The 17894-nt window shown below is 48.1% G+C and overlaps 1 protein-coding gene across 2 annotated transcripts in view; it reads right to left on the reverse strand.

The window, feature by feature from the left end:
- The window catches only part of LOC307074932 (FERM, ARHGEF and pleckstrin domain-containing protein 1-like), an 81562-nt gene that overhangs the window by 11993 nt on the left and 51675 nt on the right, over positions 1-17894 (reverse strand). The window contains exons 6-16 of one of the 2 annotated variants that reach the window (XM_079735346.1): positions 17173-17270; positions 16843-16957; positions 10735-10882; positions 10115-10210; positions 9127-9293; positions 8471-8539; positions 8203-8263; positions 7893-8106; positions 1487-1743; positions 761-847; positions 2-135 (exon numbers count right to left, since the gene is read on the reverse strand). In XM_079735346.1, the coding sequence (XP_079591472.1) occupies positions 2-135; positions 761-847; positions 1487-1743; positions 7893-8106; positions 8203-8263; positions 8471-8539; positions 9127-9293; positions 10115-10210; positions 10735-10882; positions 16843-16957; positions 17173-17270 (1446 nt within the window). Of the gene's footprint in view, position 1; positions 136-760; positions 851-1486; positions 1744-7892; positions 8107-8202; positions 8264-8470; positions 8540-9126; positions 9294-10114; positions 10211-10734; positions 10883-16842; positions 16958-17172; positions 17271-17894 lie in introns of both variants that reach the window. The other variant, XM_079735345.1, reaches the window with a different exon arrangement.

A 17894-nucleotide genomic window follows, 5' to 3' on the forward strand; every position in this document is an offset into this window, starting at 1 on the left:
CCACTGAGCGAGCCGCTGCTCCACCTCGCGGAGGAAGCCCTGGTGGAACTTGAGGAGGGGCTCGTAGTTGGCGGCAAGGAGGTTCCTCACGTTCTCCGGCAGCACCTCCTCCTTCCCCACTGCCTCCTGGAACGACTGGGAGAACCGGCCGGACACAGGGTCCATACACACGTTAAACACACGTTTAGACAGCTTTACCTTGAAGCTGTGTGTGTTTAGGGGATTAACACACACATTAATTCACAACACACACACTGCCATTTGTTTGTACCAGGACCACTCACACACACATATGAAGACCCAAGGACAGACGTTCAATAACACCATGGCAGTGGGGTGATAAATTCAACCCACACACCAAAAAGTCAGGCGGCTGTTCTCTCACAGAATGTGAGAGTAGGGCACACACACCGACAGTGAATATGACAGACAGATAGGGAAACAGACAGAGACTCAGATAGTGAAGCAGACAGACAGGAGTGCGGTACCACAGAGGGAACACTGAGAGAGTTTGGTTCTTTAAAAAGCAACAACAGACCTACCACCACATCAAAGCATTAGCATAGAATAACACAGCTGGAGAGAGAGACCAGGGAAAAAGAAAAAAAAAATATGAGAGAGAGAGAGAGAGAGCGAGAGCGAGAGCGAGAGCGAGAGAGAGATTAATGATACTGGGAGCCCAAAGAGAGGGTTCTTAAAAGAACCGAGTGCGATGACCTCAGCAGGTAGCAGGGCGGGCAGGGCCCTGTGTGGTCCTCACCGTGGTGACGACGTGCAGGTCTTTGAGGTAGGTGCGCTCGGTGGTCAGCAGCTCCTTGGCCAGGAAGTAGGCTTTGTCTGTTGGGAACTTCTGGACACACAGAGACAAACACATCACTCTGCTTCTTCATCCAGCATTCACAACGTCTCCAATAGCACTGATCTATAGTCTAACATCCACTTCAGTAGTAATCTATAATCTATAACATCCCCAATAGCAATGATCTATAGGCTATCACATCCACAATAGTAGTAATCTGTAGGCTATAACAACCACGATAGTAGTGATCTATAATTTATAACGTCCTCAATAGTACCAATCCATTATCTATAACATTGCCAATAGTACAGATCTATGGCTATAACAGCCCCAAAAGTAGTAATGCATAATCTATAACCAATGGCACTGATCTATAACCATAAACTTGATAAACTTTTTCTAACATCCAACTGAATGGTTAGATTATCCTAGATGGACACACGGCAGAATTGTACACATCATTTAAGAGTATGATAAGGCTCACCTTCTCTGCTGTACACTGGAGAAGTTGATTGATTCATCCATTCGTCATCTTTACACCCAGCCGTAAGGTGCTTTTAGAAACATCGCCCCACCTCCACCCCAAACCCTCACACTCACGAGACCCCCACCTTCCTATCGCCCCACCTCGACCTCACACCCTCAATTCACCCCCACCTCCACCTCACACCCTCAGGAGACACCCACCTTTCTCCTGGCCTCGTCTTCGTCGTCCGTGCGCACGTAGCCCGCCTCCATCAGCAGGGGGCTGGTAAGCGGTGAGGGCAGTGGATCCACGGGACTCGTACTCACGCACAGCTCCGTGGTCAAGGGCGATACGGGCGGCACCACCCCCGTGGCCACAACTGTTGGGGCTGTCTGCCCGGTGACCACGCCGTCGTCGGGGGAGACAGGGGTCTGGGGAGAGGGCGTGGTGGACGGGAGGTCTGGGGAACCGAGACCGTCTGGAGGAAGGAGAGGAGAGGAGGAACACACTGAGGACTGGATCTCAAACCAAGCTGAACATCTCAGATGATGAATACTATGAGATGACCTTTGATAAGGGCTGGAGCTCAGAGGTACGATCCAAAATTACTTTCGTGTTTTAACAAGAATGCATTCATGCGTAGTTGACGTTACATTTAGCAGACGCTTTTATCCAAAGCGACTTACAATAAGTACATTTGTCAGAAGAAGAGTTCAGGATAAACGCACTATCCCATGTTTGAATAACATCAGACGTGACGCAAGGTTATTCCTACCTCTGCTCAAATAAAGTGTGAATAAGTGTTAATTTAAATACATATAATGAGTATGAACTAAGAATTAGTCGTTAATGACTGCCTCGTCGTTACATATGAATGCATTTCAGAATTGTACAACTTCTAAACACAGAATGGTCGGTTCATGAATGGGATGATTTATTAGTCATGTATTATTAATTAACAGATTGTTATTTAATCGTCTACGTAATCAATCAAATGTCTTGTTGATGAACACAAAGTTAATCAATGATCTGATGATCAATTCCCCTCCCAGAAGGAAATGTGATCGGGAGGATTGAAAACCACGGCCACTACAACTAGAGAACTACAAAATAAACGGACAGAAAGACTACGACAGGCGGGACTAGCTAGTTCCCCGGCACTACGACTCGACCAGCATACTTGCCCGGGTGTTTCCCACTGAGAGTCCACTGACCACACTGGAGCGTTACCATGGCAACCAGTCCAGATCTGGGACCAACGAGTGTTCACAAAATAAAAAACAACAGCAACACATCGAATCAATCTACTCTACACACAAAGTAGGAGCTAGTGTCCACTACCATGACGACTACACAACACCACAACAACAAACACAACAACAACACGATAAGGGCTGGGCCACTATGACGACTTAATACAATCACTGACAGACTGAAACTACAAAATGATATACTACTACACAGTAAGCACAGGTGTGTGTGTGTGTGTGTGTGTGTGTGTGTGTGTGTGTGTGTGTGTGTGTGTGTGTGTGTGTGTGTGTGTGTGTGTGTGTGTGTGTGTGTGTGTGTGTGTGTGTGTGTGTGTGTGTGTGTGTGTGTGTGTGTGGCATGTGTGCTTGTGTGTTGGCCGCGTGCGTGCGTGCGTGCGTGTGTGGGGCGTGCGTGTGTGTACAATAGTCACTTTTCAGTTTCTAGGTGCAGGTCACGAAGGAGTATATTGGAGTGTGCAATTGGAGTGTGGCTGTGTTTGAGCGTGTGGCTGTGTTTGAGAGTGTGGCTGTGTTTGAGCGTGTGCGTGTGTGAATGTTTGCGTAAAGCAAATATTCTCTAGTCTACACTGTGTGTCAGTGCATGCATGTGCAAGGCATATATTCTTGCCAGACTACAGTGTGTGCGTGCGTGCCTGTAGGTGTGCTTGTGAGTGTGTGCGGCACATATTCTCTCTGGTCTACACAAAAGCTACACAGTCCCTTGTCTTGGAGCTCAGGCCCTTATTTTATTGACTCTAGTGCAGCACAGGATACAGGTAGTTAAGGAGAGGTCACCGGGGGAAGAACGCATTCCAAAACAAAAATAAAACACAGCAGAGACTCAAGACGTGGACGGTGAGACCGTTCAAGTGATGCGAGTGCGTTGCAGAGATACAAAGAGCAGAGCGGTGTAGACAGAGAGATACAGTGTACAGTGTTACAAAGTCAACAGTGCTTCAGGGGGTGAGTTTCAATGGGAGATTGTTTCGATTAGAAAAAGGACATTTGTGAAAAAAGAACACCAAACAAGATTGCCATGCAGAATTCTCCAACATTGAACAATGCAAGGGTGTCAGGAAAGTTAAAAAGTACCAGGTTTGCAGTGGTTATTGGTGGTGGTTTAAATACGTATATTGTTAGCGCGCTACATCTAAAACGTTGCATAAAGTTAGCTTGCACTGTGCTATTTGTACTAGCATGTACCTCGTAAAAAACATTATATATATATCTATATATAGATGCATATATCTCAATAACACACTGCTGCCTGTTCGACGTCCCTACAGTGTTAACAAAATCCAGCAGTCAGAAATACAATCAAACCTTGTTTAGCATTGTACAAAGTTAGGATCGCTGAAACACTATCAGAAAATATTATCAAATGAATCTAGATAAGGATCTCTGATTAACGTCCATACAAATAACAATATGAAATTGACTAAGAAAATCACAAACTTCGTTGTAATATGTACATAGTTTTAAGAAACACCATATATCTGGGCTTGCTTTTGGTAGCAGACAGTGAATAGGAACTCAGGGCAGACTCTAAGCCAATGCTCAAACGCGTGTGCGTGCACATGCCTACCAACAGTACGTGTCCCCGCCTCTCTCAATATTCGACATGCACACTTTCAGACACCAAATGCCAGATATCACACGGAAACTGTTTGTAGAAACGTATTCCGCTCAGTTTCGCTGATTGAGCTACACTTTGCTTTGCCTTGATACAACATCCTCCCACCCACCTAGAACATTCTGGTTTATATTAAGACTTTATTCAGATGTTGGCTGTGAGTCCGCCCCGGTCGGTCCATGTGTACAGTGAGACAAAAAGGCAAGGTTGTGAAAAATACGAGGTTCCTTGGGTAAAAGATTACGATAAATCGTGTTGTGAGGCGTGAGAACGGGGTAAGCCCATCTCAATCCAAAATGCCGTTGGGACTTCAAAGCTTTACAGAAAATGCCTTGGAATTGACGGTAAACATAGAAAGTGGGGAAAGAATATTTGCACCACGCATTTTTCAAAATTCATGGAACAATTTTCAGCCGTGTTGAAAGAAGCAGCGGGAGAGAGCAGACCCAGACAGACGTGACAGAGCAGTGACAGAGCAGTGACAGAGCAGTGACAGAGCAGTTACAGAGCAGTGACAGAGGGACAGCAGTTCAAGGGTCAGACATTGATTTGGAGCAAAATAAAATAAAAAGCATACATAGAATGGGGAGGTGAGTGTTTCCAAATAGGCACCGTGCTGAATCGACATTTTGTTTATCAAACAGTGCGGTCTATTCAAGTAAATTTGTCTTAAAAAGAGTAAAACGACACAAGAAAAGTATGACATGTGATTAATCACCCTATAAAAATGTAGAAAATATTTTCAGAGAAATCCTCATATATGCCTTCTACGATAAAGAAGGGTATTTTGTAATTCTGCTGAAGAAAACGCTGTAGAAGTGGATCACAAGTGGAAAATCGTACAAAACCTTGCTACAAAATGATATCCTGAATTTCCTTCATTACGATGTGTGCAAGATTCACTTTTTTGTAGGAATCAGAGTTAAAGGGGCAGGGCTTGAAACAACGTTGGCCTTTATCACTAGTTCACTCAACACATCGCCATAAAAAGATCTAAAACAGTCTGGTCCCAAATTCAAAAAATGTGGTCCCAATTTCAAACAAATCTGGTCCCAAATTCAATGAAATCTGGTCCCGACTCGGCCGGAGTCCCTGGCCCCAGACCCACGTCGGTGGGTCGCGAGCGTGACAGTGGGCAGCAGACAGCCGAGGCAAATGACAGCAATGCGGATGGAAGAAGCGAAAGTCAGTCAAACCAACGGACAAGACAGGAATACACCTACACCCGGTGTCAAGGAAGTGCTGGGGAAGAGGAGAGGGAACTCTTCCACCGACCACGAGAGAAGGCAGAGTGGTCAACAGCTACAACATCACGCCTGGTTGGAATAACTTAGAACCAGGACGTAAACCGATCCAATAAGTGAATTCCTCGTAGGAAAATCCAACAAACTACGACACAAAGCGAGTCTGCCGTATCAACATCTTCACACAGAGCATCTAGTTCAGTGGTAGACGTCTCTCAAGACCTACGTGACAAAGCCATTGTGTGGACATAGGGTCTCTATCTATTGACTAAACAGTCACTTAATAACAAAAGATCATACAAAAGATACAAGATTGGAAATGACGATTCACCTCACGCACTACAACACACCGGGGTCTGACAACGGTTTAGAAGACAAACCTCGGGCAGAACCCCACAACCTATTTACTGGCCTATTGACCAATGGCATTCCCTCTGTTGAACTCCTTGAGTCAACCATATCCATGAATCCCCCCAGTATCACAACTCCGAACAAAACACCATTTCAAATCCCACGGCAAACCGTCTGACACCATATAGTTAACTCTATAGTTAGCTCTACTACTGTACATACACAACAAAGTTATGGCACTTTGTAAAAAGCTCTTCTTCTTCTCTACAGACATACCCCTGTGCCTCAAACAAACGTTCTCCGGACCAGATTTCCTTTGACCCTTTCATCTCCTCAGCCCAACCCAACCGTCCTCAAACAGCCAAGCTGACCTCAGACCAGTCAGCTCTTCCTGTGTCCTCAATAGAACCAGCAGCAGAGGCCGAGGGTTGAGAACCATTTCAAAAGGTCCCGGGGCGCCGACTGCTGTTTTCACCTTAAAGTAGGGTGGGCCTCTCAGGTTCCCAAAGCCCCGGAGACGCTTGAAAGGCCAACTTGTTTAAGCGTTGCCATGAATACAATGTCCTTTGTACTCCACAAAAAGCACTGTACACAATCCTCCGTCCCAGTTACTGTGTCCAAAAAACATCTAATTTTCCCCCACAAGGCCTCGTCTCGGCCAATCACACGCCGGGCGCCTCTCGAGCCCCTCAGCAGCTAAAGACACGCCCTCCGACCTCCTCCTCGGTGAAGCGATAACACCCCTCCTCCTCCTCCTCTTCGTCCCCCACCCCCTCCCCTTCCTCCAGCTGGAGGCTCCCGAAGGAGAACTTGCTCCGGTTCAGCGGCGACCCCTTCACCACGTTGTTGGCGTTCCCAGAGTGCACGGCGGCCGGGTTGCCGTACATCAGCGGCTGGCCGTAGCCACAGCCGACGCCGCTGCCCGTGTCCGACTCCGTGTCGCTGGTGTCCGTGCCGCTGCTGGAGGACCCGTCGATCATCTGCACCGGCAGCTGGTTCAGGTTGTTCTGGTGGTGGTTGTTGTTGCCGGAGGCGTCGCCCTCGGGCTTTCCCCGGCGCCCGTACAGCCGCTGCGCCGCGTTGGGCCGTGCCTTCCCCGGGACCATCAGCTTGGCACCCGCCGACGCCGGTGAGTGGTTACCGTTGGTGACCAGTCCCCGGCGCTCCATGGGGGCGGAGGCAGGTGCGGGGTGGGGAGTGGACGTGCCCCTGATGCCGGCGCCCAGCGGGTCGCGCTGGCGGGACGGGGCGACCGAGTTGTAGCTTAGGATGAAGGGGTCCGTGTCGGAGCGGTTGCGGGCGCCATTGTCGTTGGGCGGCCGCTGCGCCAGGTGGGCGGGTGTGCGGTGGGCCACGATGGGGGAGTAGCTGCCGTACTGGCCCAACGCTGACGGCGAGAGCGGCGTGAGGGGCGGGGCAGGCGGGGGGTCGGCCCCGGCCCCGCCCGGGCGCTTGCTAAAGTAATGCCCGCCGTCGTCCCAGCGCGGGCTGGTTGGCTGGTTGCCGTTGACCATCCCCTCGCCGTAGCTCAGCGAGTTGGTCCTGTGGTGGAAGCTGCTGAGCACCGGGCTGGAGCACTGGCTCTGGGTTCCGGCCCCCAGGGGACGGCCCCCCGCATGGGCCCGGCCCAGCGCGCCGCGGCCCTGGAGGATCTCCTCCAGCAGGGTGCTGTGGAGGGGCGCCTGGCCCTGGAACGACCTCTGCTCCACCTCGTCAAGGCTTGGCCCCGCCTGGCTCACGTTGCACCTGCCCTGTGGTGAACCCTCCACCAACCTGCCCCTGTTATCCAGCATGCCTTGCGGCTGCTGCTGCACCTGCAGCCCCATCAGAACCTGCCTGTGCTGCTGCTGCGTGAGCTGCAGCCCCTGCGGGTTGGAGTGGTGAAACCCGTTCACCAGCCCAAACAACCCCCGGCCCAGACCCAGACCCGGAATGCTACCGCTGTTCCCTGAGCCCACAAAACCGTTGTTGCCCTGCCGATAAGGAGACCCCCCCTCGTCCCCATTGCTGTCATGTGCGTGGCCTCGGCCCCGGGGCCCCGCGGCCGCCGCCCGGTGGCCCCGGGCTGCATCCTGCTCGCTGTCTACGTCGCTGCAGTCTATGTAAGGGATGGAAGAGGTGCTGCCTTTGTTGGCCCTGCCCGCTGAACCTGGGTTGAGGAGGTGCTGGTCGCCCGCCGGAACGGAGCCCACCGCTGCCGCGTGGAGGCGGGTCTGTCGCGAGCGTGCCGTCGGGTCCGAGCCGGGGGCGTCCGGGAAGCCATTGCTGACGGCCGTGTCTCGGGGTCCATTGGGGTCGCCCCGGTGGTCCGCCCTGAACGAGGAGGTGTCAGTCTGGTCCGCCAGGGGGATGGACATGACCCTCTACACAGCAGGGGGTAAAGAGAGGCGGTCAGTAAGTTAATAAACACTCGAGGACGTGGAAGATGACTGGATGATGGGCATGGTGTAATGACGTACCTCTTTTGGCACTTGGGAACGGAAGGACGAGGTCAGGCCGGACATGATCTTACTGTGCTTTCTGGAGACAAATGCAATCAGAAAAGGGTTAATTGACCAACCGACCAATCTGGAGGCAGAGAAAGTTGCCTTCTAAAACGATGAATACAAAACATCTTTATATACTGTTCTGGTCTCTTTGTCCCTGTCCCATTTCTGTGTTAAGATTTCCAGACAGACGCTGAGCTCTGGTTTAATACGGGCTTCACCACTGCTGACACCACTTCACCTTTCAAACGGGATCTTCTTGAACTCCGAGTCCTTCACATAATCAATGATCTGTTTCTGCGTCCGACCGCTGAACACACAAGGGAAAGAGGACATTGAGAGAAATAAAACACAACGCAGACAAAATATTATTAGGGAAAGGAGTAAAGATGAGTTCAAATGAACAGAGAATGATGTGTTGAAATGACAGAAAAGTCACAATACAATAAATATGATTCCCTGCAATTATCTTGTAATAAGAGTTCTATATCATGAATGAAATGATTTGTCATTATGGGGAGATATTGTTACCATGTGAGATAATGCTACGTGTCAAAAACAAAGTTCTAATTGCCTAGGTTCTGGTATATTCACGTTCATTTAGGGTTGTACAGCACTACGACTCCTTGAGTCCTCTCAATATGACCTATATCAGCCCATAGAAGCGTGCGTCAACAACAAACAAACAAAAAGATTAAAACGAGAGAAACAAGTGCAGACAAAACACACACACGAACCTCATCCCACTACAACTCGGTTTACGCCTTCGATAGTATGTTACACACACACTTATTTTTGTGTGTGTGTGTGCATGTGTGCATGAGAGTGTGCGCGAGTGTGCGAGTGAGCGCGAATGTGCACGAGTGTGCGCGAGTGTGCAATTGTGTGTGTGTGTACCTGAATCTGAAGGAGGATCCGCGGGTGAAGAGGACGGGCTTGGGTTTGGGCTTGGGCTCCTCGAAGAGCCTGAAGAAGGCGTGGTGCTCCACACACACCTTCCAGAACACCTTGCAGCAGTCCCGGCTCGCCATGGAGAACTCCAGCGTGTCGTGGTGGTTGCTCTGCTGCTGGGGGGCAAGGGGGCACCCGTGGGTGGGGGAGGTGGATATAGAAGAAGGTTAGGGGGGGATGAGGTGGGAGAAAGACAGAGGGATGGAGAGATGGAGGGAGAAGGAGAGATGAGGGAGAGAGGGAAGGAGGGGGTGGGAGGGAGAGATGAAGGGAGGGGAGGACAGAGAGATGGAGAGATGGAGGGAGAAGGAGAGATGAGGATGAGGGATGGAGAGATGGAGGGAGAGATGGAGGGAGGGGAGGAGGAGAGAGGGATGGAGAGATGGAGGGAGGAGCAGAGGGAACAGGGAGGGAAAGGAAAGGAGTAAAACGTTGAGCTTGACGAGTTTGTTCCAAAAAACGGTCCAACGGACGGAGACGGCAATCGGTAACAAAAACACTCAATCCTAAAGACGAATCTCAACCACACAGCCAGAATAGTAAGGAAATACAGTTCAAAAAATAAATGGCAAAGGTTCAAGTCAGAAATACAAAGTACTGTATAAATGGAATGCATTTATACAGCTTTTTCCTAACCAGTGTCCATTCAAAGCGCTGTATAATATTGCCTAACATTCACCCATTCATACACACATTCACACACGGGGGAGTCAACCATGCAGGGTGACAGCCAGCTCGCAGGAGCAGTGAGGGTGAGGCGACTTGCTCAGGGACACCTCGACACTCAGCAAGGAGGAGCCGGGGATCGACCTAGCAACCTTCAGGTTACCAGCCAACCCGCTCTACCTCCTGAGACACATGCCGCCCAAAAACAAAAAGCATCACGAATGTGATCAAACAGGAAGGGAGGGAACAGAAGGAGGCGTGGACTCACAGCGGGGTCCGACCGCAGCTTGATGAGGAACCTCTTGCGCTTGAAGCTCAGCTTGCGGATCTTGGACCAGTTGAAGGCGTTGATCCTAGTGTAGCCCTGTACAGAAATAGGGGCAGAACATGAACCCCAACATCTAAACAACTGGACTTACTGGAGGGTTAGTCTCGGATGATTAGCATGGAAATAGATTTTTATCCATTTTCTGCCGCAAAACAGAAACCCATCGTACAGGAGCAGGGTGAGGGGCTCAAGGGTGACAACAGTCGACAGTGGGGATCAAACCCACAACGTTCTGTCTGGGAAAAAAAGAGCCGTAACCACATCACCATCCAGCCCGAAATAACAGTGTGACCGCAAACCGCATTCACCTCGCAGCCATATTGGTTCGTCGGCTGGGGAAACCTTCTAGAACCTTTAAGATTGACCATGACAACTCACTTGAATTGTATTCTTAACACCACCAAAAACCAAAACCCTATTGAGTAATCATGGTTTCCCAGAAGATTCTACAAGCCTTCCTCCATCCAAAAATACCAAGATGGCCACCAGGTGAACGAGGTCAAACACACAAACACACACACACACACACACACACACACACACACACCCCCCCTCCGCACCTGAAACACCAGCACTCCGGTGTGGGCCACCGCCAGGCTGAGCTTGGTGCCCTCGCGGTCCTTGGCTGGGTGCTGCCGGATGCCAAACATCTCCAGGCGCCGGGCCATCTCCAGCAGCTGGTAGTCCGACTCGGCCGGCGTCTGGCCGCTGGGGGAGGGAGCATATACATTGATAATATATTATTTTGTTCATAGTTTTTTAAGATTTATTTTTGCATTTCTATGCTTTATGATAGAGTGAGATAGACAGGAGGGTATGGACAGAGGGGAGGACATTCAGCAAATGGCCACGGGCAGGAATCGAACCCGGTCGCTGTGGTCAGAACTGACCATTAATGATTCGCACTCTACCCGGTGAGCCACCGGGGTGCCCTAAATCTATCATTGATCAGCGATTGGTAAATCAATTGGTTGCTCTGAACAACAAAGCTCTTTGTGTAATGGTGTCTACCATTTATGACCGCTTGTTAAAGGCGGTATGGGGATGTTTCCTTTGGACGGTCATTGATCAACGGTATACCCTCAGGCAATCAACTGAATCCATTCCTCTGACCACCCAACCTGGTTTGGTCACGCAGTTTACAACCAATCCAATGTTACTGTGAGGGGTGATTACATTGGGACCCTTTCCTCTGGGTGTCGTTTATCGATTAATCAGTCGAATCGATGAGTCTGAGGAACGATCTGTGTGTGTGGTATCTTGAATGAACACATTGTTAAAACCGTGTGCGGGGACAGACGGAATAAGGATTGTGTTTACTTGCATAGTCAAGACCATATCAAGGTATTTCTAACTATGGAGAAGATTTTAGAGATGCTAGTTCGTAAATCAACGCAATGTGTGAGCGGATCTGATCTGTGTTAACAGTACCAAACACAAAGAGACATACTGGGACAACTGGAAGGTTAGAGTGACACCATTAGAGAGATGGAGTGCTCCAGCGTCTGCAAAACCCTCTAATGTTGGCAGGTGGAACCACAACACTGCCCACACCTCTCTACGGGCGGCTGGCTGCTGTTGATTATCTCACCATCTGCTCAGCTGCCAAGACAAAACCTACAAGTACCATGTACGCTGTTGCCATAGCAACCCCCCCACGGACATCGAAGACGAGACACGTTGTGACACACTGGGGGGGAACCAGTGGCTTAACGATGCAGTAGCTTGGTTTCCTTTATCCTCCCAGTTTGTGTTATGGCGAGTCTCCAGAAGGCTACGGTCTTAGGTCAAGGTGAGTGGAACCAACAATCTTTACATTTACATTCAGGGAATTTGGCAGACGCTTTGATCCAAAGCGACTTAATAATAAGTATGTTTGTAAGAAGAAGGAGAACAACAATATATCACTGTCGTCACCCAACCACCGTATACAACAACGATAGCTAGGATAAGACACTACACAACTAAGTATTAAAACTAAGTATGACGTCATACTATAAGTGCGTACATTAAGGGCCAGGACGTACAACATACAACAAGTGTGTGAGGGGTGGGAGGGGGTGAATATGCAGAGTCTAGGTGAACTCTCATCGCAAATTAGTAGAGTGTCAGCTTGATGTTGACATCCATTATCGTCCTAACGGGTGTGGAACAGCTCCCATAGCTGTCACACAACTAATAACAAATAATCTGGTATAACTGCACACAAACTAGGCAGTTTTGTCCAATAGTGCCCCCAAACTGAACATTAGATTCTGTGTTTAACGCCACTGCTCATCCTCATAGACAGAGACTACGGAGTGTGGTTACAATCCTGAGGGGGGAAAGGAGCAGTGTTTTGGACGGTTTGAGCATTCTGAATTCTGAGTGCAGAGCAACATTTCAATCAGTTACAGTTCCCGGTTGTATGAATGCACACGAGGCCGTTGACAGAACACAGATTTCACTTTTTTCCCCGCTGAGCTAATCCACTGAAACAGGCAAAATCCACTATTCAATTCAGACACCACCACCGTGCTCATGACCAGGACACTTAACATTCAAGAATCCTTACTGCCCGCCTCTCTGTCTCGGTCTCCCAGTCTGTGAGCACACACAGTGGAGTGGAGACACAGCAGGATTGTGCTGGGTTCCGATCAGTGTAACGAACACTCCCTCCTACACCTTCACTCGCAAATTATTGATATGCTTTGCACTTGAGAATCATCAAACTCCCGACAACACAGCCACTGTCTCTGCACCTCAGTCTCTAAGTCCTGTGTCCGTAAACACAGAATCCAAACTTGTGGATTTGTTGTTTCGTGAGCACTATTGAAGAAATCTACCTAGCCAGGGCAGTTCATATGTTCTTCCAAAGTTAAAAAAAAAAGATACAGCTCTGAGAGTTGCTCCACACCATTTTGAATTATGGTGGAGTGAGCTCCCTGCCGATGTCAAGACTGCAGAGTCTCTCACCAGCTTCCACCAGAGACTCAAGATGCACTTGTTCAGAGTTCACCTGGACTCTACATAGCCTCTTCCCTTACCCCCCCCGCCCCCCCAACACCCCTTCTCAACCCCTACTCTCCTGGCACTTAAAAATAGTACTTAGCATTGTGTAATGTCTTATCCAAGCTATCTTTGTTGTATACAGAGAATGGGTTAACCTGATGATTGTGCTTGGCACTTGGTTCTATGAACATCCTTACTGTACCGACAGCGATATATTGTCGTTTCTCTTTCTTCTGACAAATGTAATTATAGTAGTAAGTCGCTTTGGATAAAAGCGTCCTTCTAATGCTAAATGCCCTAAATGAAAATGTAAAGGATGTCCATTCGCCAACTGCCAAACGCGTCTAAACCACGAAATCAGGCGAGCTGAACAAAGATTCACGGCTGATTTACATCAACATAGACGATATCAACTATTAACCTGTGGTCTTAAAGGGCTCATGTCATGCCGCCAGGTGTAGGTGTGATAAGCTGGTACAAACCGTTCGGCACAGGGAAGGAATGATTTTCATAGTGACATCAAAAGTTGGCGTGTCCACCTAGATGTATGCGGGTTAGATCAATCTACCAGCCTACCCAGTGGGCGCTGCTCAAACTTTGCTCATCAATCCTTTGTATATCTGGGAGGACACGCCCACTTGTGATGTCACTATGAAAATCATTCCTTGTGCCAAACGGCTTGCACAAGCTAATCACACCCACACCTGGTGGCATGACATGAGCCCTTAAGAAACTGGGTGAACCCTTTAAGGTTTAAGGAACAAAAATAAGACGCCGCCAGACATGGCGGATAGCATCGAGGGTTCCAAAACAACAAAACCACCACAAGGTTTATGTGTCCTCCAAACACTGGAGATAACTTCCTTGTTTCTGTCTGAATTGGCAAATTCCTTCCTGTGTTGGCGGTGGTGTTGACAACCGGGACTGAACCCACAAGGGGAGCTCGTGTCCGACCCTTCTTGTCCAACGCGCTCTGATCTGACTCCTGTTTTCCCCCCAATATATATATATTAGGGGTGTAAATCTACAATATTAAATCGATTCATTGGACAACGATACGATATTTGCCGATATCAAAAGACTGCCGGGATGCAATTTAGATTCGATTCGATTCAGGGTCATGCGATCGATATGAGACGATATCATATGGCGATTTAACACAACCTCTTACATTCACATCAACTCACATCAACTTAATTATAATTTCATCATTTTATTTCTTTGCTCTTCCGGATATTTAAAACAAAAACAATCCATTTTTAATACAAATAATAAAGTGCCACATTGCATTTAAGTGCAAAAGGTTTTTTATGGCTTAAATTAAAGAGCCTGTAATGATCTTTAATTTTGAACATCCTAACCATCCCAACCTATCTGCTCACACATGTGCTCGCTGTTGTTGCTTGCCTCGTTTAACTGGTAAATGGATACGAGCGGCTTGGCGCTTGTTACAGAAATAGTTTCATAAACATCCGCGCAAGGACTTGTCAAAATAAAAGCGTATAATACAGCGATATGCATCGATGTTTGGGCGTTGCATCGATGCAGTTGTATCGTTCGCCATCGTTCAATGTATCGTTCTACATCGATGGATCGTTACACCCCTAATATATATATATATAAGCGCTGTCAATAGATTAACAAATTAACTTGAGGAATCAGCGATGTCCGCTGCTTCCTCAAGCATGTTCCTCCGCCGAGCCCTCTCGTTCTTATACAAAGTGTGTATTCTTGACACTATGGTTCCTCTCGAGGGTGGATTATAACACCCCATGCCCACTGCATCCGTCCGTTGACGGATCTCAGTGACTTTGCATGGGGCGATCCCGAAATGCATTGTGGATCCGTCCGTTCCATCGGCTCCGTCTCTTGCGTTCAGAAGTTGAGAAAATTCAAACTTTTCAGGCTGCAACGGATCCGTCAGCCAATCAGATCGTGGCTCCGTTGGCAAATACCACTCCCCCATCCGTCAGACACGCCTTCCGTCGTCCGTTGACGGACGAATGCAGTGAGCAAGCTGCGTAAGAGCTATCTCCCGATGCTGCACGAATAACCTCTCTCAGTCGGTCGTCTCCAAGCATTGGGCGGCAGTTTTTTACTATCCACATAACCAAGGAATCGGTTATCTTCTCACTTACAAGTTTAGTTATCCGCCCACGAGCACCACACTCCATTAGCGTAGATTGGCGAGGCCCCGTGGAGGTAACTTCAGCAGGGTCTTCAGCACGCCAAAGATGAACAACTTCTAAATTAACTGCGTTAACAGCGTTTATTTTTTTTAACGTGTTACAAAATTTTAATTAATCTCCAAAATTAACGCGTTAATTTTGATAGCACTAATATATATATATATATATATATATATATATATATATATATATATATATATATATATATATATATATATATATATATACACACACACACACACACACACACACACACTATTTTTTATTATCAAGCATTAACAAAGTACAAAACTCTTGTAGGGAAAGAAAACATACTTCAATCAGGTACGAAAACTAAAGATAAATAATGCATTGGTAATTTTTGAGTGGAATTGAAACAACCACCTGGTGGTTGTATATATTACTGCAAACTGAAACCCTCACCGAAGACCGCAGGGCCACGAGATCCACGAGGCCCATCCAATTTGTTTTGTCAAATCAATTAGGAAATCCCACCAAAAATTTAGTTATATATATATTTTTTATAGCATTATTCTGCTTAGGTTCCAGTTGTTTATTTTTTCTCTTCAAGGGGGGGGGGCTCTGGTTCTGTGTGTCTCTTACTATCACGTTACGTTAACCCTAACCAAGTTCCCCAATAAGCCAAGAACTGAACTGCTGTGCCGGAGAAAATGCATGTAAAAGGTATTCAACCTGTCAAATAGTGACTTATTGCACCTGCACCAGACATCATTTTACAATGTAGGCATTCCTCGTGTGCACGTCAGGAGTGTGTGTGTACGTAATGAGTGTTTGTTTGTGCGTGTGTGTGTTTGTGCGTTTTCATGTACGTCATGATTTTGTGTGTGCACGTCGAGTATGTGTGTGCGTCATGAGTGTGTGTGTGCGCGTCATGAGTGTGTGTGTGTGTGCGCCTCATGAGTGTGTGTGTGTGTGCATGCGCGTCATGAGTGTGTGTGTGCCTGCTCTTCATGAGTGTGTGTGTGTGTGTGTGCGTGCGCGTCATGAGTGTGTGTGTGCCTGCTCTTCATGAGTGTGTGTGTGTGTGCCTGTGTGTCATGAGTGTGTGTTTGAGCCTGCGTGTCATGGGTGTGTGTGCGTGCATGTCATGAATGTGTGTGTGCGTGCGCGTCATGAGTGTGTGTGTGCCTGCGCGTCATGAGTGTGTGTTTGAGCCTGCGCGTCATGGGTGTGTGTGCGTTCGCGTCATGGGTGTGTGTGCGTGCGCGTCATGGGTGTGTGCGCATGGGTGCACGCGTCTGTGTGCGCGTGCATGTGCGTGCGTGCGTGCGTGTGCAGGTCATGTGTGTGTGTGTACGTCATTGCGTGTGTGTGCGTGTGTGCAATGCGTGTGTACATCGTGTGTGATTGTACTTTGTGTGTGCGTCATGTGTTTGTGTGTTTGTGTGTACGTCATATGTGCGTGTGTGTACATCATCTATGCGTGTGTGTGTGTGTGTATGTACGCGTGTCTCCACGTTCACTCACACGTGCTTGCGGTGGCAGTCGGTGATCTTGTCCCTGAGGGCATCCTGGTCGGGCAGGTACTTGTTGTGCAGCAGGTGCTGCCAGCTCTGGGTCTCGTCAAAGTCCCCGATCTCAGCTGGAGAGGGGGAAGAGCCAGAGACAGTCAGAAGGAGTCAAATATAGTGCAGGTGGAGTCAGGAGTTAGTATATATGTAAGGGGTGCAGGGGGGCAGAGAGAAAGAGTTAGGCAGTGGATTCATTGAGAGAGGGAGTTGGGGGGCGGAGTCAGTGAGAGAGTTAGGGGTGGAGTCTGGGAAACCAACATGAAAAGGTGTGTGTGCGTGCGTTTACATTGGATGATGTGGGACACCATGAGAGCTGCGCTGGTGTCGTTGCAGATGAGGCGACCGCATGCCAAATCATGCTTTATCTGGAGTGCAAACAGATACCTGGAGAAAAAGAAAGAAAGAAAGAAAGAAAGAAAGAAAGAAAGAAAGAAAGAAAGAAAGAGACAATATATGAGAGAGTTGTATGCAGTCAGATCTATGATGAGCTCCTAATATGATAAATTAGCCTAAAAGTGAGACAAAACAGAAAAACTAAATGTGGATGCAGGAAAGGAAGTAATAAGAAACCACTTCAGATACTTTTCCTGGATTTTTATGTGGATTACAACAAAAGAGAAGAAAAGAAACATCTTAAAGAAACCTGAAGATAACTGAAGGAGAACTGACTGGGTGACTAGCCTACAACAGGACTTAAATCAAAAAAAGAAACCTGGACTTAACCAAGGTTAGTCTGATCACAGGCCAAGGACACTTGCCCAAAAAGCCTTATCTCAGAAAACTACTCTTGATATACATTCTGTTATCTGTGTCACGACCCTAACGAGGGGAGCCGAACGAGCTCATTGACAACACCTGAGCTGGGCTTATTTAAGTAGACCTGTCAGCCCAGTGTCGGGGTGGTTCTTGTTTGGGAGGCACCACTTATTGTTTGTTCCTTTGGTTAAGTTGTATCCTAGGTATGTTTACACCTTACAACACTACACCCATACACTTTTATGTACACAC

Source organism: Pollachius pollachius, assembly GCF_949987615.1.
Source record: "Pollachius pollachius genome assembly, chromosome: 4".
In the NCBI taxonomy this organism is placed as follows: domain Eukaryota; kingdom Metazoa; phylum Chordata; class Actinopteri; order Gadiformes; family Gadidae; genus Pollachius; species Pollachius pollachius.